Source organism: Lemur catta, chromosome X, assembly GCF_020740605.2.
Source record: "Lemur catta isolate mLemCat1 chromosome X, mLemCat1.pri, whole genome shotgun sequence".
Lineage (NCBI taxonomy): Eukaryota > Metazoa > Chordata > Mammalia > Primates > Lemuridae > Lemur > Lemur catta.
In genome coordinates this window covers 7,623,134-7,650,594 of record NC_059155.1, presented here as the reverse complement: position 1 = coordinate 7,650,594, position 27,461 = coordinate 7,623,134, and the positions used below count along the sequence as shown (strand labels likewise).

Below are 27,461 nucleotides of genomic sequence, written 5' to 3'. Positions count from 1 at the left end.
AGTCCCCTTTTTTATAATTTGGGTGTGGGTGAGTGATAGGCTCAAAGCCAGTTCCATAAGGGAAATATTCATATGTATTATAAGAGCAAAAGAGTAAGTTTTGAAAAAGGAGTAAAACTTATGCGGAGGAGAGTCAGGAAGAAGGGTAATGGTGAGTGCAAAGACCAAAGGAAGAAACTAGCAAGTATCAGGTAATCCATAAAGGAATAAATACATAACGAAGAGTTCCAAGAAAGGATATTGGTGTGGAGTGGGGGTCGCTTAGGAGAGAGCACTGAAGGCCTAATAAAAGAGAAAAAAGTCATAGAAGTTAAGGCAGGAAATTCTTGTGAGAGTCTGATATTGTTTGGTTTGTCTGACCCCAGATGGCATGGAAGCTTATGTCAAAGTAGATAGCTGCCCAGAAGAACCCCAACTACGGATGAAAAACAATGAAGAAGACGAAGATTATGATAATGATCTTGCTGACTCTGAAATGGATGTGTTCAAGTTTGATGATGACAACTCTCCTTCCTTTATTCAAATTCGCTCAGTTGCCAAGAAGCATCCTAAAACCTGGGTACATTACATTTCTGCTGAAGAAGTGGATTGGGACTATGCTCCCTCAGTCCTCACCCCTGATGATAGGTAAGCACCTTTTGATTTTGGCAATATCTCTTCCCCATACTCAAAAGGTTCTTTCCAGTTATTCAAACCAACAAAGCTTTAAGCCATATTTAGGGTTAGGTACAGGTATGGAATCAAATGGCAAGGATGTTAACATATTTGGAGACTAACAGCTAACCATCAGAGATGCTTGTATTTTCCTTGCTCCTTACCTGGATTAATCATATCAGCTATTTTAGAGTTGGATTTGAGCCTATCAATAATTTTCCACTCCAACCTCTCATCTTTTTGTCTTTCATACAGAAGTTATAAAAGTCAATATTTGAACAATGGTCCTCAGCGGATTGGTAGGAAGTACAAAAAAGTTCGATTTATGGCATACACAGATGAAACCTTTAAGACTCGTGAAGCTATTCAGTATGAATCAGGAATTCTGGGACCTTTACTTTATGGGGAAGTTGGAGACACACTGTTGGTAAGTTGTGGAAAAGATTTAAGGTCAGGTAAGAAGAAGAAGTCTGGAGGGTTTTGAGTTTCCAAAATACTTCATAATTCAGCCTCGTCTCCAATGGATATGATCTTTTAAAAATGATAAATGTTATACAAATAAATCCTGAGTATATATTCTTTTTTTTAAATCCAATTCAGCAATCTTTGTCTTTTAATTTAGAGCATTTCAGAGATGCCAATTTTATGGGGCTTTTTGTTTGTTTGTTTGTTTTATGTCAGCTTATTATGGGGGTACAAAAGTTCAGGTTATATATATTGCCCATGTCCCACCCATCCCCCCAAGTCAGAGCTTCAAGCGTGTCCATTCCCCAGACGGTGCGCATTGCACTCATCATGTAGCTATACCCCCATCCCTTCCCCCCACCCTCATCCCCCCGAGTCAGCACATTCAAGCGTGACCATTCCCCAGACGGTGCGCAACGCACTCATCATGTAGGTATACACCCATCCCCTCTCCCCACCCCCCACCTCAGTCTGATATCCAATTGGTGTCATTCCCAAATGTGCATTTAGGTGATGATCAGGGAAACCAATTTGCTGGTGAGTACATGTGGTGCTTGTTTTTCCATTCTTGGGATACTTCACTTAATAGAATGGGTTCCAACTCTCTCCAGGAGAACAAAAGGGATTCTATATCACCGTTATTTCTTATAGTTGAGTAATACTCCATGGTATACATATTCTTAAAGTATGAGTATGTAGCATAAAAATTTGATGTCACTCATTAAACTTGCCACTCCTTTGAAATACTCACTGCTTAGACTTTGACACATATCCTTCCAGAATTTTTTCCACTAATTTTATAGTGTAGGAGTTACCAGAAAATGGCTTGTGACCCAAATTTGGCTTGTGGCCTGCTTTTGGACAGTCTGTGAGTTTAGAAGGGATTTTACATTTTTAAAAGGTTGCAAAGAAAAGAACAAAGAGGAGGAGGAGGAGGGAGACAGGGGAAGGGGAAGGAAAATATGTGACAGAGACTAGATAGGACTCACAGAGCTTATTTACTATCCAGCCCTTTCTTGAGCAGCTGAATTGATGCAACCAACTATCTCCAAAATTCTTGCAATGAAAATAAACCCCTATTTATTTAAACCATTGTTCATTGAGGATTCTATTACTTGCAGCTTCAGCATTACCCCTGATGTAGGATATTAAGAATGCTGAAGCTGCAAGTAACAGAATCTTCAACGAACAATGGTTTAAATAACTGACTTTCAGCAATTCTGAACCAATTTACACCCCTTACCAAAAGTATATGAGTATTCCTTTCCCCACACCATTGTCAACAGCATACATTATAAACCTTCAGAAAATTTTCCAATTTGATGAGCAAAATATTTATACGTTGTCTTCATTTGCATTTCCCTGGTGGTAGTGACATTGTATATTGTTTCATGTTTGTTGGTTATTTGTATGACTCTGTCTGTGAATTGCCTGATGGTAAATTTTGTCCAGTTTTCTATTTGGACAGCTGTATTTGCTTATGCATTTGTAAAGGGCCTTTACACATTATTGACACATTGCTATTTATCTTTCAAATATTTTTCTTGCTTTTCACTTGTATTTGAACTCCTTTATGATATCTTTTGTCCTACAAATATTTTTGATCTTTATATAGTCAAAATCTCTTATCTTTTTTTAAAAAAATAATCTTTTTTCTATTTTTTTTTTTTTTTAGAGACAGGGTCTTGCTGTGTTGCCCAGGCTAGTCTCAAACTCCTGGCCTCAAGCGATCTCCCTGCCCAAAATGTTGGGATTACAGGTGTGAGCCATCATGCCTAAAATCTCTTATCTTTTTTCAGTCTTTTCATTGATATTTCTCTGGGTTTTTTTGCATTCATGTTTTCTGCCTAGGAATGTCTTCACCACACCCAAGAGATTATAAAAACAGTCTTGTATATTTTTATTCTTTTACTTTTATAGTTTTATTTTTACAATAAGCATTTTAATTACTCTGGAAGTTACTTTTGGGTTTAGTGCATAGTGTCAAGTAAAAACTTTCCCGAATGGCAGCCAATTGGCCCAATCAATCCTTTGTTCACCAATGTGAAAATGCATTCTTTATCATATATGAAATTGCTAAAATCTGGGATTTTTAATTCTCTTTAATTAATCTATCACCACACTGTTTTAATGGCTGTAACCTTGTAATCAGTCTTCTCTCATTGTACTTATTCAAAATTTTAATTAGCTATTCTTATACAATTTTTCTTCATAAATTTTATTTTTTCTTTCTTTTTCCATTTTCTGAAGATTGTATGGTTTTATTTTTTATTAATTTAAAAAGTTCATAATTGTATAAATATGTATGTATTTATGGGGTACTTTTGTTTACCTATTTTTGAATTAGCTAGTAAAAATAATTCAAAATACAAGAAAGAGTATACAATAAAAAGCAAATTTTCTTCTCTCCCAGACTTTCAGTCCCATATTCTGACAGGCGATCATTGCTATAGGTTTGTATATCCCCTCCAAAAACAATGTATACATATACAAGTGTGTGGGGGGTGTATTTCAACACAAAAACTGAAGCACTATGTAAATTGTTTCATACTTTGATTTTTAAAAATGTAAAAACATAGCTTGGATACCATTTCATATCAACACATATAGATCTACTTCATTCTTTGATTTATGTAAGTTATGCTCTGGACACCTTGTTAAATCCTACACCATACATAAACATTAACTCAGAATGGATCAAAGGCATAAATTCAAGAGCTAAAACTATAGAACTCTTAGAAGAAAATATAGGAATAAATTTTTGTGACCTTGGGTTAGACAATGGTTTCTTAGATATAACACCAAGCAACAAAAGAAAAAAAACCAGATAATTGGACTTCATCACAATTACAAACTTTGTGTCTTAAGGGGCACTAACAAGAAGGTGAAAAGACAACCCATGGAATAGGATAAAATGTTTGCAAATCATATATCTGATAAGGATCTAGTATCCAAAATATATAAAAGGCACTTACAACTCAATAATAAAAAGGCAAATGACCCAACTGAAAAATGAGCAGAAGATTTGTATAGACATTTCTCAAAAGATGATATGCAAAGTGGCCAATAAATACTTGAAAAGATGCTGGACATCAGAGAAATGCAAATACAAACCACAGTGAGATACCACTTCACACCTACTAGAATGACTATAATGAAGAAGATAGATAATTAGTGTTGGTAAGGACATGAAGAAATTGTAACCCTCATAAATTTCTGGTGGGAATGCAAAATAGTGATGCCACTTTGGAAAACTGGACATTCCTCAAAATGTTCAAAATGGAGTTACCGTGTGACCCAGCAATTCTACTTTTAGATGTATATCCAGGAGAAATGGAAACATAGTTCCACACAAAGACTTGTTATGCAAATGTTCATAGCAGTACTAGTCATAATAGCCCCACACTGAAAACCCTTCACATGTTCACTGATTGGTGGATAAACAAAATGTGATATATTCATATAATTGGGACACTATTCAGCAATTAAAAGAAATGAACTACTCATACATGAGACAACATGGATGAAACTGAAAACATATAAGAAGTCAGACAATAAAAACTTACATATTATATGATTTAACTTATATGAAAAATCTAGAAAAGGCTGATTTATAGAGCAGACAGCTCTTTATTGATTGCCAGGGGATGGGGATGGGAGCAGGAATTGACTGCAACCCAATGTGAAGAATCTTTTTGGAGTGATAGAAATATTCTAATTCTGGATTATGGTGATGATTGCACAACTCTATAAATTTACTAAAAATCACTGAAATGTATACTTATAATGGGTGAATTTTGTGGTATATGAATTATATCTCAATAAACATATTTCTAAATGGACAAAGAAATCAGACAGAAAAAGATTATATTCAAAGGAATATAATTAAACTGCTATGGTTACTAATGCTGTGTACCTAATTACCTGCAAACTTAGTGGTTGAAACAACAGCTGTTTTATTATTCTCACAGATTGTGTGTGTCAGGAGTTCAGGCAGGGCTCAGTTGGGCAATTCTTAATTTCTTTGGCATTGACCAAGGTCAGTTGGTGTTGATTAGTTGATCTAGAAGGACCAAGACAGCTTCACTCACGTGTCTGGCACCTGAATGGTGATGACTTAAAGATTAAAACTGCCAACCAGAGCACCTACACATGGCCTGTCTATGTGGTTTGGCTTCTTCACACTACAATGGCCTCAGAGCAGTGGGACTTCTTAGATGATGGCTCAGGGCTCCAACTGTATGTGTTCTAGCAAGCAAGTCAGAAAGTGAGTCACCTTTTATGATCAGCATCAGAAGTCCACACAATACTTTATGCTATAATCTGTTAGTTAAAAGCAGCCAAAGCCCATCTTGAATCAAAGAGGGGGAAAATTTGGCCTCCTTCTTGATGGGAGAAGTGTCAAAGAACTGGGGAGCATGTTTTAAAACTGCCACATAGACTAACAGCTTATTCTTTAGAGCAACAAAGGAATCTAGAAGATAATGAAATCATATCTTTCCTGTGTTGAAATAGAATTGCTATCAACCTAGAAGAATCGCCATGTTATTAACAATTTATATAAAGAAATAAACAATTTTATATTAAAATTTAAAACGTAAAGTACAAGAAAAAAGGAAAGGCCCATCAATTCTTTTTTATTAGGCTAGCATAACATTGGTTGTAAACCTGACCAGCACAGTGTGAGAAAAGAAAATTTAAATTATAGGCCAATTGCATTACAAACATGAGTTCAAAAATCTTCAACAAAATTTTATGAACTCAATACAGCAATATATGAAAAATATAATGCATTTTGACCAAATTGATTTATCCCAGGAGTAGTAGGTTAGTTTAACATTAGAAAATCAAATGTGATAACCTACAATATTAACACATAAAAGGGAAAATGTCATTTGATAATTTCAATAGATTCTGAAAAAAACATTTGTCAAAATTTAACATCCATTCATAATACAAAGTCACAGAAAATTGGAATTAAAAGGGAATCATTGTCATTATCCTAATAAAGATCTGCAAAAAACTTATAGTAACTATCACATGTGGTGGTGAAACTCAGAAATCCTTCTGTTTAAGATCAGGACAAGACACAGTTGACAGGTATCATCACTTCTATTTAATATTATATTGGAAACCCTAGCCAGTGTTCTTAGGAGAAAAAAGAAAAATTTAATATTGGAAAGGAATAAACAAAACTGTTATTATTTGAAGCATCATTTTGCTGCTTAGGTATAGGTAAGGAATAGGCTATTTAGTGGTTTTACCAAATGACTGGGTTTTAGCAAAAGAACACAAGTGGAAGTTAGATTTTTATCCTCATACCACACAATCTCAGATACAGAGGTGGAATTGATGTCTCCAAGATTCTTCACTGCTTCCATGTTATTGCTCTTCCTTTCTTTTTTTCTTTTAAAGCTCATGAAGTCAGATGATACCACCTGCTACCCTTGCTTGATGCCATAATCAACTGTCCTCCTCTCCTGGTCATGCCTGCTCATTCAGTGAAAATTTTATCACCTGGAGCACTGTCTCCCTCTGCAGTGTTGGGGAATTTAGTGCCCAAATTATGGAGAAGGCTGAGGGGAACAGCGTCCTTGGCAGATATCCAAATGTCAATTAGTTTTAGGAGGTGAAGGGAATGCTTTCTGAAGCAACTGAAATAATTTTTAAAGACATGGAAAGGGGTTGGTCCAAGTGCAGTGGTATTTACAACTAATTGATCCCAACCAGTTACAGATTGCTTTCTTCCTTCTCCACTCCCACTGCTTCACTTGACCAGCCTTAAAAAAAAAAGACAGAAATGGAAAGGGACCTTTAGCAAGAAACCTAAGTACGCCCTCCATATCCATGGGTTCTGCATCTTCAGATTCAAACAAGTGCAAATGGAAAATACTCCAGGGAAAAAAAAACACACAACAATTAAAAAATACAACAATAAAGATTAAATAGAAAATACTACAACTATTTACATAGCATTACGTTGTGTTAGGTATTATAAGTAATCTAGATGATTTAAAGGAAAAAGGAGGATGTTTATGGGTTACATGCAAGTACTATGCCATTTTATATCAGGATTCAAACCTTGCAGATTTTGGGGGGGTCCTGTAATCAGTCCCCAGTGGGTACTGAGGGACAACCATAGCTGTCCGTGCAATTTCATGAGAAGACCAAATATTTTGAGCTCTACCATAGGCTTAAAATCCTATAATATGGATACAGGTTGCTTTTGTTTATCTGGAGTCAAGCCACAGTTTTCTTATTGCTCCTAATTGTTGTTTTAAGACTTATCTTACATCTCATTTATACTTTCAGATTATATTTAAGAATCAAGCAAGCCGACCATATAACATCTACCCTCATGGAATCACTGATGTCAGTCCTTTGCACTTAGGGAGATTGCCAAAAGGTAAGTGTTAGCTTCATTTATAGGTATTTCTTATCTGTAGATACAACTAAAATTATGCTGGTTGGTTCTTTCCCCAGCTGTTAACATAGGACCTCAAGCCCCAATCTAAAGTTATTCCAGATCAATTCTAGGAATCCTTAGGTGATATCTCATGTAAGTTAGTGAAGAGTCACCTGATGTGCTTTTGCTATTACTTACTGGTAATGTTGAACTATTGCACAGCCAATTACTGCAACCACTACTAGTGCCCTAAAATCTTGAAGCTGGTTCTTCTGGTTTTTAAGATGATATTTTTTTCTCTGAGTATAGTTTGGGGCTATATTCCATACTTTTTATAACTAGTAATCTCTTTACTTTTCATTTCTGAATAGTTTACAGCTCAAGTTTTTATTTACTATATTGTTTGTTGTTTAAAGATTCATGACATTGGCTGGGCGCGGTGGCTCACGCCTGTAATCCTAGCCCTCTGGGAGGCCGAGGCGGGTGGATCGCTGGAGGTCAGGAGTTCGAGACCAGCCTGAGTGAGACCCCGTCTCTACTAAAAATAGAAAGAAATTATCTGGACAACTAAAAATATATATAGAAAAAAAAATTAGCCGGGCATGGTGGTGCATGCCTGTAGTCCCAGCTACTCGGGAGGCTGAGGCAGGAGGATCACTTAAGCCCAGGAGTTTGAGGTTGCTGTGAGCTAGGCTGATGCCACGGCACTCACTCTAGCCCGGGCAACACAGCGAGACTCTGTCTCAAAAAAAAAAAAAAAAAAAAAAAGATTCATGACATTATCTATCTCATGAATTGTTGCTTTTATAAATAAAAATGTCCTTCTTGATTCTCCGTTTTGCTCCTTAACTTCAATTCTATTTCACTAATTTTAGTATTACCATGTATGCTTAGCTAATTTATCTTTTCCGCAATGTTAGTTTCCCATATTTTTGTTTATTTTATGTTTAGCCTAGTCACATTTATGTTACTACTGATTTGTTTGTGTTTATTCTGGTAATATTATATTTTAATTACAATTATTTAGCCTTTTGTTTCTTTTGTCAGTTTTATTATTTATTTTTCCTTTTAGTAGATTGGATGTTATACATATATTCTTTCTATTCTTTCATTTTTTATGAATATTCTACATGTCTAAAAAATTACTTACACTGCTAATTGTTTTTCAACTTTTACTTTATTTTGTGTTAAGTAAGGATTTAGCTCCACTCCAGTTTCACAGTTCCATCAGTGTTTTTATTTCCTCAATTGGCTGTCATTAGAACTATAAAAATATACTAAACATACACTTTTTAATCTTCATGATTAGATAATATCTCTGGACTCCCCTTTTCCTCTCCGCTACCCTTCCTTTTCTCAGTGGCTGCCAGCCATACCTTTACTTTTATAAAACTAAAGCTGATAACATTTACATTTTGTATTGAAATTTTAAATAAATCTATCTTCTTTGCTTTGTCTACATATTTATTACAAAATTTAACAATCCAAAAAAACAGCATTTATATTATTTTATTGTATAAGTTCCTTTCTATAAATGTTTACTGCAGAACTGAGTCATATGCTGTGATTGTTCCCTTGTCTGCAGTTCACATGATTTTACTGATTAAGATAAAATAATATGGGGAAGATAAAAAAGTTGATATCATAGAAGTAGAGAATAGAATAGTGACAACTGGAGGCTGGGAAGGGTGGAGAGGAGGAGGGAGTGGGAGAGGTTGCTTAACACTGCGGTCCCCAAGCCCTGGGCAGAGGCCCGGTACTGTCTGTGGCCTGTTAGGAACGAGGGGGGGCATCACCACCTGAGCTCCGCCTCCAGCCCCCGCCCCGAGCCCCCTCCCTCCCCGCCAGCTGTCCGTGAAAAAATTGTCTTCTATAAAACTGGTCCTGGTGCCAAAAAGGTTGGGGACCGCTGGAAATTATACTTAGATAGGAAGAATAAGTTCTAGTGTTCAATAGCACAGTAGGGTGACTACAGTTAATTATATAGTTAACAATAATTTATTATATATTTTCAAATAGCTAGAAGAGAGGTTTTAGAATGTTCCCAGCACAAAGAAATGATAAATGTTTGAAGTGATGGATATGTACTAATTACCCTGATTTGATCATTACACATTATATACATGTATGGAAATATCACACCATACCCCATAAATATATACGATTATTATGTCAGTTAAAAATAACAACAGTAAAAAAGGTCAAATAGATTCTCCTTTCTTATTCTCTATCAGTAGTTCAAAATCATGCAAAATTTTAATTTTCTTTCTATTAGGACCATGCTATCATAATTTTTGTGTTTGTATCCTGAAGTAAGACTTTCTCTTCTTTTGTTAGGAAAAAAAATGTATGCTTGTTTACCATACCTCTAAAGCCTTTCACCTTCTTAATCACTCCATTTATTGCTTGGTATCCAAATCTTTTTTCTTTTTTTTTTCTTTTATCTTTATTAAATCAGGAGAGAGGTACAACTTTCAAGGAGAGTGTGAGTCAATGCTAAGAAGTGAAGACTTTATTATTATTTATTTATTTATCTTTCTATCTTGGAGACAGGGTCTTGCTCTGTTGCCCAGGTAACCTCGAACTCTTGGGCTCAAGTGAGCCTCCTGCCTCAGCGTCCCAAGTAGCCAGAACTATAGGAATGTGCCACCACGCCCGGCTAATTTTTTAATTTAATTTAATTTAATTTTTTTTTTTTTTAACGGTTCTCAGCTAGAGACAGAATTTTTTTTTGGTAGGTTTCACTAATGTTGCTCAGGCTGGTCTCAAACTCCTGGCCTCAAGCAATCTTTCCACTTTGGCCTCCCAAAATGCTAGGATTACAGGTGTGAACCACTATGCCCAGCCTCTTTTTTCATCTTAAAGACATTCTTGTAGTTCACCAATTTATTGCTTTAATTTGGATTATATGCTTTCTAGGCCTGTTTCAAAGCTGGCATCTTTAGATTTTTTTCATTTGGACTTGTGGGTTTGTGACATTACCTCCCTTATCTTGTACATTTCTGTTTTTTCATTTCTTCTTTTGCTTTTCTGGAAGTATAACCTCAGGTAACTTCTAAATACACAGTACATAGAGAGTCAACTTTCTGAGTCCTTCTGCATCACATGATGTATAGACAGGATGGTTATAAATAATTTGCCATCCACTCTTTTCTAATATTCATTGTTGCTGATGAGAATTCTAACGCCAGTTTGATTTGCATTCCTTTATGGAAGAAGGGCATTGTGACAGAGTTCTGGGGAAATTTTGAATGTGTACCCTAAAATTTGGAAGCATACATAACACAGTTACTGGTAACCTGCTTTTTATGTGGAGAATTCTGAAAGCCCATATACTTCTAATCCCCACCCACCCATACTCCCAGCCCCTGTAAGAGGGAAGAGAAGAAAGCTGAGAAATACTGAAAAGACATACCATAAGTCAGACATAACTTAATGGGATGAAGGAGAGCTTAGAATGGAAATGAAATTAAAATTTTGATTTAGATTGGATCTTTAGTTATTAAACATACCGAAAAGTGAGGTTTAATTACTAAAATCAGACATTTCTTGTACCAAAGACCTATTAACCTGAGGGCAGGTCTCAGTTCTTGCTGAACTGTCCTAACAGGGGTCAGATATCACATTTCTTTTTTTTTGAGACAGAGTCTCGCTGTGTTGCCCGGCTAGAGTGAGTGCCGTGGCATCAGCCTAGCTCACAGCAACCTCAAACTCCTGGGTTTAAGCGATCCTCCTGCCTCAGCCTCCTGGGTAGCTGGGACTACAGGCATGCGCCACCATGCCCGGCTAATTTTTTCTATATATATTTTAGTTGGCCAGACAATTTCTTTCTGTTTTTTTAGTAGAGACAGGGTCTCGCTCTTGCTCAGGCTGGTCTCGAACTCCTGACCTCGAGCGATCCACCGGCCTCGGCCTCCCAGAGTGCTAGGATTACAGGTGTGAGCCACCGCGCCCAGCCTCACATTTCTTAATACCTTATGTGAGTTTAAACTTCAGTGCCCAGTCCTTTGGCATATATTCAGGCCTGAAATTCTCAGTCAGCTGAATAATCAACTATAGCTTTTGATTGTAAAAAAAAAAATTGTGTGAATCTTAAACTTCTAATAGAGGCAATTTTAGTTTCCATTTACTGAGAAACTTAATATGTGCATATAGATTTGTAGAACCCTTGGAATAACAACATGATTACCAGTATGTGACTTGCTATACTCTAATCAAGTTATTTCTGGGTTTGGGTGTGGGTAGGTATAAAACATTTGAAAGATTTGCCAATTCTGCCAGGAGAAATATTCAAGTATAAATGGACAGTGACTCTAGAAGATGGGCCAACGAAATCGGATCCTCGATGCTTGACCCGTTATTACTCTAGTTTCATTAATCGGGAGAAAGATCTAGCTTCAGGACTCATTGGCCCTCTCCTCATCTGCTACAAAGAATCTGTAGATCAAAGAGGAAACCAGGTGAGTTCTTCCCTTTCTAAGTACTGGATTTGAAACTAAAAACGGAATGAGATGCATATGAACTGTCTGTGTATGTCCCTCTATAGTTTGCAGAGACTATAGTAATCTGCAATATTGGCCAATGAAAGAAATGAGATGGGTTCTGCTTAGCTTTTACTGAGTTTGAGTTTCGTGTAATAACCTTGACTGCTGGATAGATAGGCCATAGAATCTGGGCCCTAGAGTCTTTCTGTAATACTCATTCCAAGTCTGGGATTTAACTCTCTCTAGGTGGTCTTACCTATTTTTACATGTCCAATTACCACCTATTTTCAGATGACCCACAAATTTATATCTACAGCCTAGACTTCTCTCCTGGACATCTCATTATGGGTGACTCGAAAGTACCTCAAAATTAACATATCTGCAGCATGTAGGAAACTGCATGGCATTTAGTAAGAGCTTGATAAATATTTGTTAAGCAAAATACAGGGGAAAATATAAAATATTTCAGATTACGGTTAGAATTTGAACCACTTCTCCTACTTTAAAAAATAAAGCTAACAGCCAGGTGCGGTGCCTCATGCCAGTAATCCTAGCATTTTGGCAGGCTGAGGCAGAGGGATCACTTGAGCTCAGGAGTTTGAGACCTGGGAAATAGTGAGACCTTGTCTCTACAAAAAAATTTTAAAAAATTAGCTGGGTGTGGTGGCATGCACCTGGTGGTCCCAGCTACTTGGGAGGCTGAGGAGGGAGGATCTCTTGAGCCCAGGAGTTTGAGGCTGCAGTGAGCTCTGATGGCACCACTGCACTCTAGCCTGGGTGACAGAGTAAGATCCTGTCTCAAAAAAGAAAAAAAGCTAAATTTTCAGAAAAAAGAAAGCTTAGTTCTTCACAATAACTCATTGCTTGGTTCCAGAATAACTCATTGCCATATTGCTGAGGCTTGACTACATGTTCATGTGGTTATTTATGATACATAAGATTCCTACTAGTCCCATAGAATCACAAATTTGGCTAAGTACCTGTCCTGACAAATTTCTCCTAATTGTAGTTTTTCTATCATTTTTTGGAAGAGGACTGAAATATACCTCTATATTTTCCAGTTTCCTCCCCTCAGCATTTTGGTTTCCATAGCTATTCGTTATGCAAAATGAAATTTATAGTATTAGTGAGGTTTACATATTAAATCTTAGCAGATTCAATTAGCAAGGGACCAACTCATAAATTTTATTCACATACAAACTGCTCTTCTGAAAAAAATTTTATTTTTTAAACAGAAAAGGTAAGGTATTAGTGTTCAACATTTTTGTGGTTTGCTTTATCTTTGCTATTTGATTTCTGTTTATCTATTTTTACTTTTTTATAGATGGGTAGCCATGTGGAAGGGCAGTTACTAGATGGCAGTTTAGGAAAGGTGTTACTCTTATTTGACTTAACTAACTTGTTTAAGAAAGACAATGAAAATCTTCTAATCTGAACATGGAAAGAATGAGACTACAGACTGTACCAAAAAAAAAAAAAAAACAGTCAGCATAGGGTCCTGGGTCCAGAAGAAACCAAGTTTAGTGGATCCAGTCATCCTCTTGCCCTGAGTACACATTTGCTCTAAGCAAATACTCACTGCTGGAAGCACCACCCTCATTCCCAGGCCTGGTATATGCCATAATAGTGACCCTAAGAGAAAATGGAATTGAATCGAAGGATTAGATATATCACATGCATGCCATTGCTTCCATCACTGACTGCTAGTCCTATCTGATGATATCAATAGCATTTCTTTACCTCTTTCAATACATGTAATTAACAGATGATGTCAGACAAAAGAAATGTTATCCTGTTTTCTGTATTTGATGAGAACCAGAGCTGGTACCTCACAGAGAATATGCAACGCTTCCTCCCCAATGCAGCTGGAGTACGGCCCCAGGATCCAGAATTCCAAGCCTCCAACATCATGCACAGTGAGTAAAGCAGAACTTGAGTCCAGTGGGTATAGGATAAAGGGAAATTGATGTGACCAAACTTATGTCCAGATAATGAATGGATTATATATGCAGATAAATTTAACAATTATTACCCATAAATATATAATTTTGCAGATACCATGCATAAATGGGATCATATTAATGTATATTTAAAATATCCAGTCACCACTTTTTCCTTTCAAAATTACTTGGTTGCCCTGTCCCTTTTATTTCCCCATCTCCTTCTATATTACACCTTTCCACCAACCATTCTATGCCCAGATAACCTATTTAAAACATATCTTCTCCATGATTATATGATCATATAGAAAACACACATATATTGTATTAATCTTCTGGGGCTGCTATAACAAAGTACCACAGACTGAGTGGCTTGATCAGTAGAGGTCTACTTTTCAGAGTTCTGGAGGATAGAAGTCTGAGATCAAGGTGTTGGCAGGGTTGCTTTCTTCTGAGGCTTCTCTCCTTGGCTTGCAGATGGTTGGCTTCTCCCTGTGTCCTCACATGGTTTCCTCTCTGTTTGTCTATCTGTGTCCTAATCTCTTCTTTTTATAAGGATACCAGTAATATTGGGATATGGTCCACCCTGGTGACCTCATTTTAACTTATTTCCTATTTAAAGTCATTATCTCTAAATACAGACACATTCTGAGGTACTGGAGGTTAGTATTTCAACTTATAAGTTTTGTGGGGAGGCACAATTCAGCCAATCACATACATACATGTGTGAGTGTTTATATATACACACAAATCTGAATAATCAAAAACATGAAAAAAATTTTAATTGCACTACCTCACAGGGAAATACAAAATAGAATACCAATGAGAGAGCACTTTATACCTATCAGACTGGCAAAAAAAAAAAAAAAAAGCCACCACCTCTCCTAACCCTGTGTGTGCCCCAAACCCAGAGATGGAGCCAACCAACGAGTACCCACACTCCAGACCTGGCTATGTGGCTGCATTGGGCCTGCCCAGGTCTCAGACTCCAAAACCATTGCTATAGTAAGCTAGTTCACTGCCCGGACCCAAGAGCCAAGCTCTCACTGAGTATGACCCTGCTCTGGGCAGTGGCTCAGCCACCATAGAGAGCTAAGCCCTGCCCCAACCCTGCAGCCACTGTGACTCTGTGCATACCTGTGCTTCCATTCTCAGCTTCTTGGCTACTTCACAAGCATCCACACCTCACAAACTGTTACCAACACAGCTGTGGGGGTGCCTGTGCCCTGGGCACCAGCTCAGCTGCCATAACGAGCTAGGCCCTGACCTGAACCCAAAGTTGCTGTAACTCTGTGAATGCCTGAGCTCCCATTATCGGATCCCCTGGCTGCTTCACAGGTATCTACACCTTGCATACTGTTACCAAAGCAGCAGCAGGGGTGACTACACATCAGGCACCAGTGCCCTTAATCACCCTAGATCCCAGAGCTGTAGTCCCTCCAAACATTTGTGCCTTAGGCCTCAGCTTCATGGCAACTCCATGGACACACTCATCAGAAATCAGTGCCACTGCCACTGTGAATGGAACCACAAGCTATACCCAGTGCCAAGAGGGATCCCCTCAGCCACAACTTCCCCAGTGGGAGAAAACAGAGATTGGGAAGACCTTAGCAGCCATCACCACTAAAGACACCAACAACCCTCACCACCACTCTGCACATACACAGCATTGGTGGCTGAGGATCCCTGCAATCTTCATCAACACTGACCTCAATTGACATAGATGTACAGAGACCACACACCTGCCCGATCACTGGTGCCAGAACCACTGCACCCCACCCAACAAGCACACTTACATCCCCCCACAGGGGAAAGTCTTTCCACAGTAAAACTAGCCCATAAAGTCTGGAAGAAATGACTGCTCAACCAAATATGCAGACATAGATATAAAGTGATAAGAAACATGAAAAACCAAAGAGATATAACACCACCAAAATAACACAGTAATTTCCCAGTAGCTGATCTCAAAGAGATGGAGATATACAAACTGATTGACAAAGAATTCAAAATAATTGGTTTAAGGAGGCTCAGTGAACTTCAATAAAATACAGAGAAACAGTTCAACAAAATCAGAGAAACAATAAATGACCAAAATTAGAAATTTAATAGAGACATTGAAACTATTTTTAAAAATTAAAGAGAAATTATGGGGCTGAAAAATACAATGAATGAAATTAAAAATACAACAGAGAGCACCAACAGCAAAACTGAACAAGCAGGAGAAAGAATCTGTGAACATGAAGACAGGTTATTTGAAAATGTACAGTAACATGAGAAAAAAAGAATGAAAAAGAATGAAAAAAGCTTTATGGGACTTATGGGACAGCATCAATGGAGCAAATATTCTAATTGTAGTAGTTCAAGAAGGAGAAGAGAGAGACAAAAGGGAATAAAGCTTATTTAAAGAAATAATAGCAGAAAACTTTCCAAGTCTGGGGAAAGATATAAATATCCAGGTATAGGAAACTCAAAGGTATCTAGTTAGATTTGATTCAAACAAGGCTACATCAAGACATATTATGGATATCCTATATCTGGATATTTATATCTTTCCCCAGACTTGGAAATTTTTCTGCTATTATTTAATATGTTGAAATAAAAAAGAAAAAAAAGACATATTATGGCCAGGTGTGGTGGTTCATGCCTATAATCCTAGCACTCTGGGAGGCTGAGGCGGGAGGATCGCTCGAGGTCAAGAGTTTGAGACCAGCCTGAGTAAGAGCGAGATCCCATCTCTACTAAAAATAGAAAGAAATTAGCCAGACAACTAAAAATATATTAAAAAAATTAGCCAGGCACGGTGGTGCATGCCTGTAGTCCCAGCTACTCAGGAAGCTGAGGCAGAAGGATCACTTGAGCCCAGGAGTTTGAGGTTGTTGTGAGTTAGACTAATGCCATGGAACTCTAGCCTGGGCAAAAGAGTGAGACTCTGTCTCAAAAAAACAAAAAACAAAAAAAACACAACAAAAAAAGACATATTATGATTAAACTGTCAAATATCAAAGACAATGAGAGAATCCTGAAAGCAACAAAAGAAAAGAAGCAAATCACACATAAGGAAGTTCCAGTAGGGCTAGTTGTAGATTTCTCAATAGAAACCTTATAAGCCAAAAGTGAGTGAGTTGATATATTCAAAGTGCTGAAAGAAAAAAAAAAAAAAAACCTGCCAACCAAGAATAAGCCTTACCCCAAAAATTTGTCCTTCCGAAATGAAAGAGAGATAAAGACTTTCTTGGACAAACAAAAGCTGAGGGAGTTCATCACCACTAGACCTGTCTTACAAAAAAATGCTAAAGGGAGTTTTTGATGATGAAATAAAAGGACACTAATTAGTAACATGAAAACACACGAAAATATAAAACTCACTAGTAAAGTAAATACATAGTCAAATTCAGAATATGCCGGTGCTGTAATAGAGATGTGTAAATTACTTATATTTTTATAATAAAGGTTAAAAAATACATCTTTCAAAAATAATAGCTGTACTAATTTGTTAAGAGATATACAGTATAAAAAGATGTAAATTGTAACATCAAGAACATACAGGCCGGGCGCAGTGGCTCACGCCTGTAATCCTAGCACTCTGGGAGGCCAAGGCGGGTGGATCGTTTGAGCTCAGGAGTTCAAGACCAGCCTGAGCAAGAGCGAGACCCCATCTCTACTAAAAATAGAAAGAAATTATATGGGCAGCTAAAAATATATACTGAAAAAAATAGCCAGGCATGGTGGTGCATGTCTGTAGTCCCAGCTACTCGGGAGGCTGAGGCAGGAGGATCACTTGAGCCCAGGAGTTTGAGGTTGCTGTGAGCTAGGCTGACGCCACGGCACTCTAGCCTGGGCAACAGAGTGAGACTCTGTCTCAAAAAAAAAAAAAAAAAAAAAAAAAAAAAGAACATACAATGTGTGGGGTATAAAAATATAGATTTTTTTATGCTATCAGAGTTAAGTTGTTATCAGCTTAAAATAGCCTGTTATAAGATAATGTGTGTAAGCCTCAAAGTAACCACAAAGCAAAAACCTATAGTAGATATACAAAAGATAAAAAGTAAGGAATCAAAGCATACCACTTGAAAGAATTATCTAACTACAAAAGATACAAAAGACAGCAAGAAGGAATTTCCCTCTTGCTGTCTTTTGTATCTTTTGTAGTTAGATAATTCTTTCAAGTGTCTTCCTTTGTAGTTAGATAATTCTTTCAAGTGGTATGCTTTGATTCCTTACTTTTTATCTTTTGTATATCTACTATAGGTTTTTGCTTTGTGGTTACTTTGAGGCTTACACACATTATCTTATAACAGGCTATTTTAAGCTGATAACAACTAAGTAACAGTAAACAAAATGGCAGTAGTAAGTTCTCAGTATCAGTAGTTATCTTGAATATAAATGGCTTAAATTCTCCAATCAAGATACATACAGTGACGGAATGGATAAGAAAAATAAGACCCAGCTATAAGCTACTTACAAGAAACTCACTTCACACTTAAGGACACACATAGATTGAAAGTGAAAGCATGGAAAAAAATATTCCATGCCAATGGAAATGGAAAGAGAACAGGGGTAGTTATACTTAGATAAAATAGACTTTAAGTCAAAAACTGTAAAACAAAACAAAGAAGGTCATTATATAATGATAAAAGGATTAATTCATCTATAAAACAATTATAAATATGTACATACAACATTGGAGAACCTAAATATATAAAGCAAATATTAATAGGTCTGAAGAAGGAGATAGATTGCAATAAAATAATATTTTAGTAGGGGACTGCAGTATGACACTTTCAACAATGCACAGATCATCCAGACAGAAAAGCAATAAGAAAGCATTAGACTTGAAGTATGCTATAGACCAAGTGAACCTAATAATCATAATACAGAACGTTCCATCCAACAGCAGCAGAATACACATTCTTCTCAAGCACACATGGGACAATCTCCAGGATAAATTATATATTAGGCCACAAAACAAGTCTTAACAAATTAAGGACATTGAAATCATGCCAAGTATCTTTGCCAACCACAATGGTATGAAACCAGAAATCAATATTAGGAGGAATTTTGGAAAAGTCACAAATATGTGGAAATTAAATAACATGTTCCTAAACAACCAATGAGTCAAAGAAGAAATTAAAAGGAAAATTTTTAAAAAATCTTGAGACAAACCAAAATGGAAACACAACATACCATACAACTTACAAGTTGTAGCAAAAGAACTTCTACTAGGGAACTTTATGGCAATAAACATGTACATTCAAAAAAGAAGAACGAACCCAAATAAACAACCTAATGTAATACCTAAAGGAACTAGAAAAAGAACAAACTAAGCCCAAAGTTAGTAGAAGAAAGGAAATAAAAATCAGAGCAAAACTAAATGAAATAGAGACTAGAAAAACAATATAAAGATCAATGAAACTAAGAGTTGGTGTTTTGAAAAGATAAACAAAATGAACTAACCTTTAGCTAGATTAAGAAAGAATGAGAGAAGACTCAAATAAATGAAATCAGAAATAAAAGTGTAACATTATAACTGATACCAGAGAAATACAAAGAATCATATGAGATTACTTTGAACAATTATATGGCAACAAATTGGATAGCCTAGAAGAAATGAACAAATTCCTAGACATATATAACTTAAATCATGAAGAAATCATGAATAGAGGCTGGACAGGCCAATAATGAGTAAGGAGATTGAATCAGTAATAAAGTCTTCCATTAAAAAAATGCTCAGGACCTGATGGCTTCATTGCTGAATTCTACCAAACATTTAAAGAACTAATACCAGACCTTTCCAAACTCGTCCAAAAAATTGAAGATGAGGGAATACTTACAAACTCTTTTTACAAGGCCAGCATTACCCTGATACTAAAGCCAGACAAGGACACTACAAGAAAGGAAAATTACAAGCCCATATTTCTAATGGACATAGATGCAAAACTCTTAAACAAATTCAACAGTACTTTAAAAGGATCATTCACATATCAAGTGGGATTTATCCCAGGATGCAAGGATGAAAATTATTAATTGTGATATACTACAGAATGTAGGACAAAATCCATATGATCATCTCAGTAGATGGAGAAAAGGCCTTTGACAAAATTCAATATCCTTTCATGATAAAAAGTCTCAAAAAATTAGGTATAGAAGGAGTGAACCTCAACACAATAAAGGTTATATGTGACAAGCCCATAGCTGACGTCATACTCAATGGAAAAAAGTTAGAAAAACTTTTCCTCTAAGATCATGAACAAGACAAGGATGCCCACTCTCACCACTTCTATTTAACATAGTACTGGAAATCCTAGCCAAAGCAATTAGTAAAAAGAAAGAAAGAAATGTCATCCAAATCAGAAAGGAAGAAGTTAAATTTTCTCTGTTGGCCAGGCACAGTGGCTCATGCCTGTAATCCTAACACTTTGGGAGTCCAAGGAAGGAAGATCACTTGAGGCCAGGAGTTCAAGACCAGCCTGGGCACCATAGCTAGACCCCATCTCTAAAAAAAATTTACATTAGCTAGGCATGGCAGCAGGCATCTGTAGTCCTAACTTCTTCGGAGGCTGAGGCAGGAAAATTACTTGAGCCCAGGAGTTTGAAGTTTCAATGAGTTATAATTGGGCCACTGAACTCCAGCCAGGTGACAAAGAAAAACCTTGTCTCTCAGAAAAAAAAAAGTTTCTGCTTTCAGATGACATGGTTCCCCATGTAGAAAATCCTAAAGACTCCACTAAAAATATGTTAGAATCAATAAATGAATTTAGTAAAGTTGTAAGATAGAAAATCAGTGCACAAAAATCAGTACCATTTCTATACACTAACAACAAACCACCCCCCTAAATCAAGAAAACAATCCCATTTAAAATGGCTACAAAAAATAAAATACTTAGGAATATACTTAACTAAGGAGCTAAAAGATTTATATACTGAGAAGTATGAAATATTGATGAAAGAAGTTGAAGACACAGATAAATGGAAATATATTCTGTGTTGATGGATTGAAAGAATTAATATTATAAAAATGGCCACACTACCCAAAGTGATCTACAAATTCAATGCAATCCCTATCAAAATTCCAATGTCATTCTTCAAAGAAATAGAAAAAATAATCCTAAAATTTGTATAAAATCAAAAAAGACTCCAAAATAGGCAAAGCAATCTTGAGCAAAAAGAACAAAGCTGGAGACATGACATTGCCTGACTTCAAAATCTACTACAAAGCTGTAGTAACAAAAACAGTATGGTACTGGCATAAAAACAAATAGACCAATGAAACAGAATAGAGAACTCAGAAATAAATCTATGCATTCATTTACAGTCAATTGATTTCCAACAAAAATGTAAAGAACACACAATGCGGAAAGGACAATCCCTCAATACATGGTGCTAGGAAAACTGGATATTCAAAAAAATGAAATTATACCCTCATCTCATACCATATACAAAAATCAACCCAAAATTAATTAAAGACTTAAACCTAAGACCCAAAACTGTAAAGCTACTAGAGTAAACCACAGGCAAAAAGCTCCATAACATTGGTCTGGGCAAAGATTTTTTGGATATGACATCAAAAGCAAAGGCAACAAAAGCAAAAATAGACAACTGGCATTACATCAAACTAAAAAGCTGTACAGCAAAGGAAATAATCAACAGAGTAAAGAGACAACCTGTATAATGGGAGAACATGTTTGCAAACCATACATCTAATAAGGGGTTAATATCTAAAATATATAAGAAACTCAACCCAATAGCAAAAAAATAAATATTCCAATTTAAAAATGAGCAAGGGCTCTAAATAGACATTTTTCAAAAGAATACATACAAACGGCCAATAGGTATATAAAAAACTGCTCAACATCACTAACCATCAGAGAAAATGCCAATTTAAACCACAATGAGATATCACCTCATATCTGTTAAAATGGCTATTATCAAAAAGACAAAAGGTAACAAGTGTTGGAGAGGATGGGGAGAAAAGGGAACCCTTGTATACTGTTGGTGAAAATATAAATTAGTATAGCCATATGGAAAACAGTATGGAGATGCCTCAAAAAATTAAAAATAGAACTACCGTATGATCCAGTAATCCCACTATTGTGGACATATCCAAAAGATATGAAATAAGTATGTCAAAGAGATATCTGTATTCCCATGTTCAATGCAGCACTATTCACAATAGCTAAGATGTGAAATCAACTTATGTGTCCATCAATGGATGAATAAATAAAGAAAATGTGGTATAGATACACAATGGAATACTATTCAGCCTTAAAAACAAAAAAGAAAATTCTGTCATTTGCAACAATATGGGTGAACCTGGATGACATTATGTTAAGTGAAATAAACCAGGTACAGAAAGACAAATACAACTTGATATCACTTATATGTGGAATCTTAAAAAGTAGAGTCCATAGAGAATAAAATGGTGGTTACCAGAGACTGGGGGAGGGGCATCGGGGAGATGTTAGTTAAAGGACACACAATTCCAGTTAGACAAGAGGAATTAATTCAAGAGGTCTGTTGTACACCATGGAGACTACAGTTAATAATAATCTACTGTATAGTTGAAAATTGTTATAAGAGTAGATTTCAAGTGTTCTCACCACAAAAAAATGCTAAGTATGTGAGGTAATGCATATGTTAAATAGCTTGATTTAGCCATTCCATATATGTATACACACATATCAAAACATCATTATGTATACCATAAATATATATTATTTTTCCTGTCAATTAAAAGATAAATTTAGGCACTCTGGGAGGCTGAGGCAGGAGGATCGCTCGAGGTCAGGAGCTCGAGACCAGTCTGAGCAAGAGCGAGACCCTATCTCTACTAAAAATAGAGAGAAATTAGCTGGACAACTAAAAATATATAGAAAAAATTAGCCGGGCATGGTGGCACATGTCTGTAGTCCCAGCTGCTCAGGAGGCTGAGGCAGGAGGATCGCTTGAGCCCAGGAATTTGAGGTTGCTGTGAGCTAGGCGGATGCCATGGCACTCCAGCCCGTGCAACAGAGCGAGACTCTGTCTCCAAAAAATAAAAGATAAAAATAAATAAATAAATAGATTTAAAGAAAGATTGGAGAAGAATCGGCCATTCTAGTAATTGAGTGTGATGGAGGTTACATTCCAGTGAATTAACTAATATGTAAGTTATTGAATAAACCAAATAGTATGAGATTTAAAAAAAAACAATGAGATACTACTATATACACTAGAATGGCTAAAATTAAAAATACTGACCATACCAAGTGTTGGTAAGATGTGGAAGAACCAGAACTCTCATACATTTCTACTCAGGATGGAAATTTATGAAAGTACTTTGGGAAAATATTTGGCAGTATCTAAGGCTGAAGATATGCATACCCTATTGTGACTCAGGAAATCCACCCCTAGTTATATACCAGTTATAGGTTGAATAATGTCCTCCACCTTCCATTCATATGTTGAAGCCCTAACCCTAGTACCTCAGAATGCGACTACATTTGGAGAATAGGATCTTTAAAGGAGTTATTAAGTTGAAATCAGGTTGTGAGAATGAGTCCTAATCTAATCTGACTAGTGGCCTTATAAGAGGAGGAAATTTGTATACAGTGACACACCAGGGATGCATGTTTAAAGAGTAAAGACCATGTGAAGACACAGAGAGAAGGCAGCCATTGTGAGACAAAGAGAGGCCTGAGAAGCAACCAAACCTGCCAACATCTTCAGAACTGTGAGAAAACATACTTCTGTCGTTTAAGCCACCCAGTCTGTGGTACTTTGTTATGACAGCCCTATCAGACTAATACAGTACCCAAAAGAAGTGTGTATATATTTTACAAAAAGCATATAATTATTTAATCCATGTGGAGTGTCAAAAGGCAAAATTACAACAAATTTAAAGATCTTAGTTGGCTTTTATTCACGGTTCTAGAATCAGGCAGCCCTCAGAACCAGAATAGGTTTAAAGAACACCGGCCAGCAATGTGGTCAGGCAGCATTTATGGAAAGAAAATGGAAGTGAGGTATAGAGACAACTTAATTGATTACAGCTTGGTGCTTTGCCTTATTTGAATCTGTTAGCCACCTGCGATAGACTGAAGCTCGGCTTCTATAATCAGCTGAAACTCAGCTGTTTGTTAAAAAAGTATACTACTAAGTTAAGCTTTCAGTTAATGAACTAAGGCTGCAGTTCATTATATAAGAACTCAAGTAAAAAGCCTCCTCAGGCTAAATTTAGATTAATTTAACAGGAGTGTACTTTTGTTAGTGATGTGAAAGGGAGTGGAATCTATTTTTCCAAATGGATAGTCATATTTTCCATCATCATTTACCAAATAGCTCATTCTTTCCCCTACTGATTTGAGATGCTGTCTTTATCATATATTAAATTTCCACTTATATCTGTATCAGTTTCTGTACTCTATATTGCTTAATATATTTGTCTATTCCTGTATTATGGTCACACTTTTAATTACAGTAGGTAAAAATGCTTTATAATATCTCTTAATACCCTGCAGAAAAAAAAAACTTTGATTCTTAATTAGTTGCACTAAACCAGTGTCTGATCATTGCTTAGTGGATTTGTGGGCCACGACCTTGCACAGTACCTAGTAACAGAGTCGACAAATGTTTATTGAATGGATAAATGGATGGATGGAAGAGGCTTTCAAAAACAATTCCCTTTATAGACAAAGGCTGGTGTTATTAATACTTTTGCTTAGCTCTTTAGTTTGAAATAATTTAAAATTTACACAAAATTTACAAGAATAGTACAGAGGACTTGCATGTATCCTTTACCCAGATTCACCAATTTTTAACATTTTGCTGTATTTGATTTGTCATTTTCTCTTTTCTTTATATACATACTTTTATTACTTGTTTTCTATTTGAAAATAGATTGCAGATATCATGCCACTTTACCTTTTAATACTTCATTGTGTATTTCTTACAAATAAAGACATTCTCTTACCTAACCAGAATGACTTTATAAAATTCTGGACATTTCACATTAATACAATACATTTTTGTAATTGGCAGCCAGTATTTCAATGGCATCAACCAATACTATCATTTACACCATTTCCTCCCTGCAGTACAGGGATCTAGTACAAGCATCTAATTCTTCTGCTTATTTCCGTTCCTTGAATCTGGGACACTACCATTTGTTAAGTTTAATCACCCTGTCAAGATTTTTTTCTGGTTTATCCTCTGTTTAGTTACTATTTTTTCCCTTGAAACTAATAAACAGTTTCAGGGTGTATACTTTGAGATCATGTAAACACCCTACTCCTTATCTAACTGCTTGCCCACCCCATGCAGCATCCAAATCTATCTTTACCATGATGGTCTATGAATCTCTCCTTACTTTGTTATTGGGGCCCAGCTGATTAAGTATTAACAATCTACTTTTTGGGAAAGAATAATTCTATCTCTTCTTAGAAGTAAGGTAATGGACATAACATATAATAATTCCTAATTATATAATGACAATCACAATTCAAAATAATAAATCCAAGATACTTCTAAACTTCTTGTTGCCCCATTGTTTTGCAGGCATCAATGGCTATGTTTTCGATAGTTTGCAGTTGTCAGTTTGTTTGCATGAGGTGGCATACTGGTATATTCTAAGCATTGGAGCACAGACTGACTTCCTTTCTGTCTTCTTCTCTGGATATACCTTCAAACACAAAATGGTTTATGAAGACACACTTACCCTCTTCCCATTCTCAGGAGAAACTGTCTTCATGTCAATGGAAAACCCAGGTTAGTTATTTATATTCTTTTACTAACAGTGGCAATTGCTTCACTAGCTAGTCATATATTCTTTTGCCCACTAGCTCATATTTGGGCAGATATTAAATAGTTCAAGTGATTTTGGTGAGAGATTTTGGTAACTGCAAGGTATCTGAATGACAGCACCAACTCAAGCATTTAACCTAAAAGTCTTTGCTCTAAAATGTGTCTTTACTTGCCAAGGGCCAATTTTTTTTCTTTTATTTTTTAGGTATTTTTAATTTCAAAATATTAAGGGGGTACAAATGTCTTTGTTACACGGATACCTTTTACAATGCTTAAGTCAGGGCTTTTAGTGTTCCTATCACCTGAATACTGTTCATTGTACCCAATACAATACTCCCCTCTTCTTGATTTCCAACAACCTTTATATCTCTTTGTGCCTGTGTGTGTGGTGTGTGTGTATATATATGTATATACATATACACATATATACATACATACCATGGAGTACTACTCAGCCATAAAAATGAATGAAATAATGTCTTTTGCAGCAATTTGGATGGGACTGGAGACCATTATCCTAAGCAAAGTATCTCAGGAATGGAAAAACAAACAATACATCTACTCTCTAATTAAAGAGCCAAATTTTTAAGTATGTTTGCTAAATTGTAGTGGTGAACATATATTTAGACATGCAGTGAATATGTGGGAGCCAAATATGTTTCTGTGTATCTTGTGAACATTTGTATTTCTGGATAAATACCACCTAGAAGCCTTTGGGAAATGCATGGTAATCTTCCTTTGCACACATACCTCTAAACCACTATGAGGCTCTCAGAACAAATATGGCTGTTAAAATCTCATCCTCCCTCTGTCTCAATAACCACTGCAAGGCTTTTGAGCCCTAAACAGAGCACAGACTGTTCTACATTCATACTAACAAGTGCTTGTTTCCTGGTCTGTCCTATCCCCATCATCTGCGGAGAGAAGAACATAAAACTACCCGCAGATTATAGTTGTTCTCTTGTTCTTATGGCTTTCCTGCAGATAAATCCTCATGGGGAAATTTCTGGGGAATAAAAACTAATGTCATCATACATGAACACACATTTACCTTCATATCTAGAAATTTATATTACTTCAAATGATGTATTTTTATGGGAAGTGAAAAAGAACCTAGCAGGACCACAATAACATCTCTGAAAGTATCTTGCTTATTTATTTTTATGTGCTTATGCCTCTGTCTCCCAACTAAGTTGTAAACTCTCTGAGGGCAGAGACCTTGCCTATCTTGTTAATCATTATATCCCCAATGTTTACAGTGCCTGGCATAAATCTTTAATAAATATTTTTAAATGAATGAATGAATATGTGCAAAAAGATTATATAGAAGGATGTATGTGGCAGCATTATTTATAAAGGTACTAGTAAATTTGGGGACAAAATATAAATGTCTAACAATCGAGGATAAGTGTGGCTCATTCATATTTTGGGAATCTTATGCAGCCATTAAAAATAATGGAATGGAAGAATATCTAATGACATTGAAAATATTCACAATTAGGTGGAAAAATATATAATGTTATATTATATATACTATAAAACAGTATGTATAATATGGTTATAATTGAATATATATGTGTGTACATGTGTAGGCACAGAAAAATATTAAAAATATCAATATTTTGAGAAAATTTTAAGCTACTTTGGTGATCACTTAAATTCTAAAGACAAATTAGATTTTGCTTTATATGGCTTGAGGGAAAAATTTTAATATAGTGTCGTTGATTACAAAGC

General features: G+C 36.0%; 1 protein-coding gene across 1 annotated transcript in view; it reads left to right on the top strand.

The window, feature by feature from the left end:
* The window catches only part of F8 (coagulation factor VIII), a 108,855-nt gene that overhangs the window by 21,903 nt on the left and 59,491 nt on the right, over positions 1-27,461 (top strand). The window contains exons 7-12 of the mRNA XM_045538788.1: positions 366-627; positions 910-1,081; positions 7,432-7,525; positions 11,771-11,985; positions 13,775-13,925; positions 25,482-25,691. Coding sequence (XP_045394744.1) covers positions 366-627; positions 910-1,081; positions 7,432-7,525; positions 11,771-11,985; positions 13,775-13,925; positions 25,482-25,691 — 1,104 coding nt within the window. The remainder of the gene's footprint in view (positions 1-365; positions 628-909; positions 1,082-7,431; positions 7,526-11,770; positions 11,986-13,774; positions 13,926-25,481; positions 25,692-27,461) is intronic.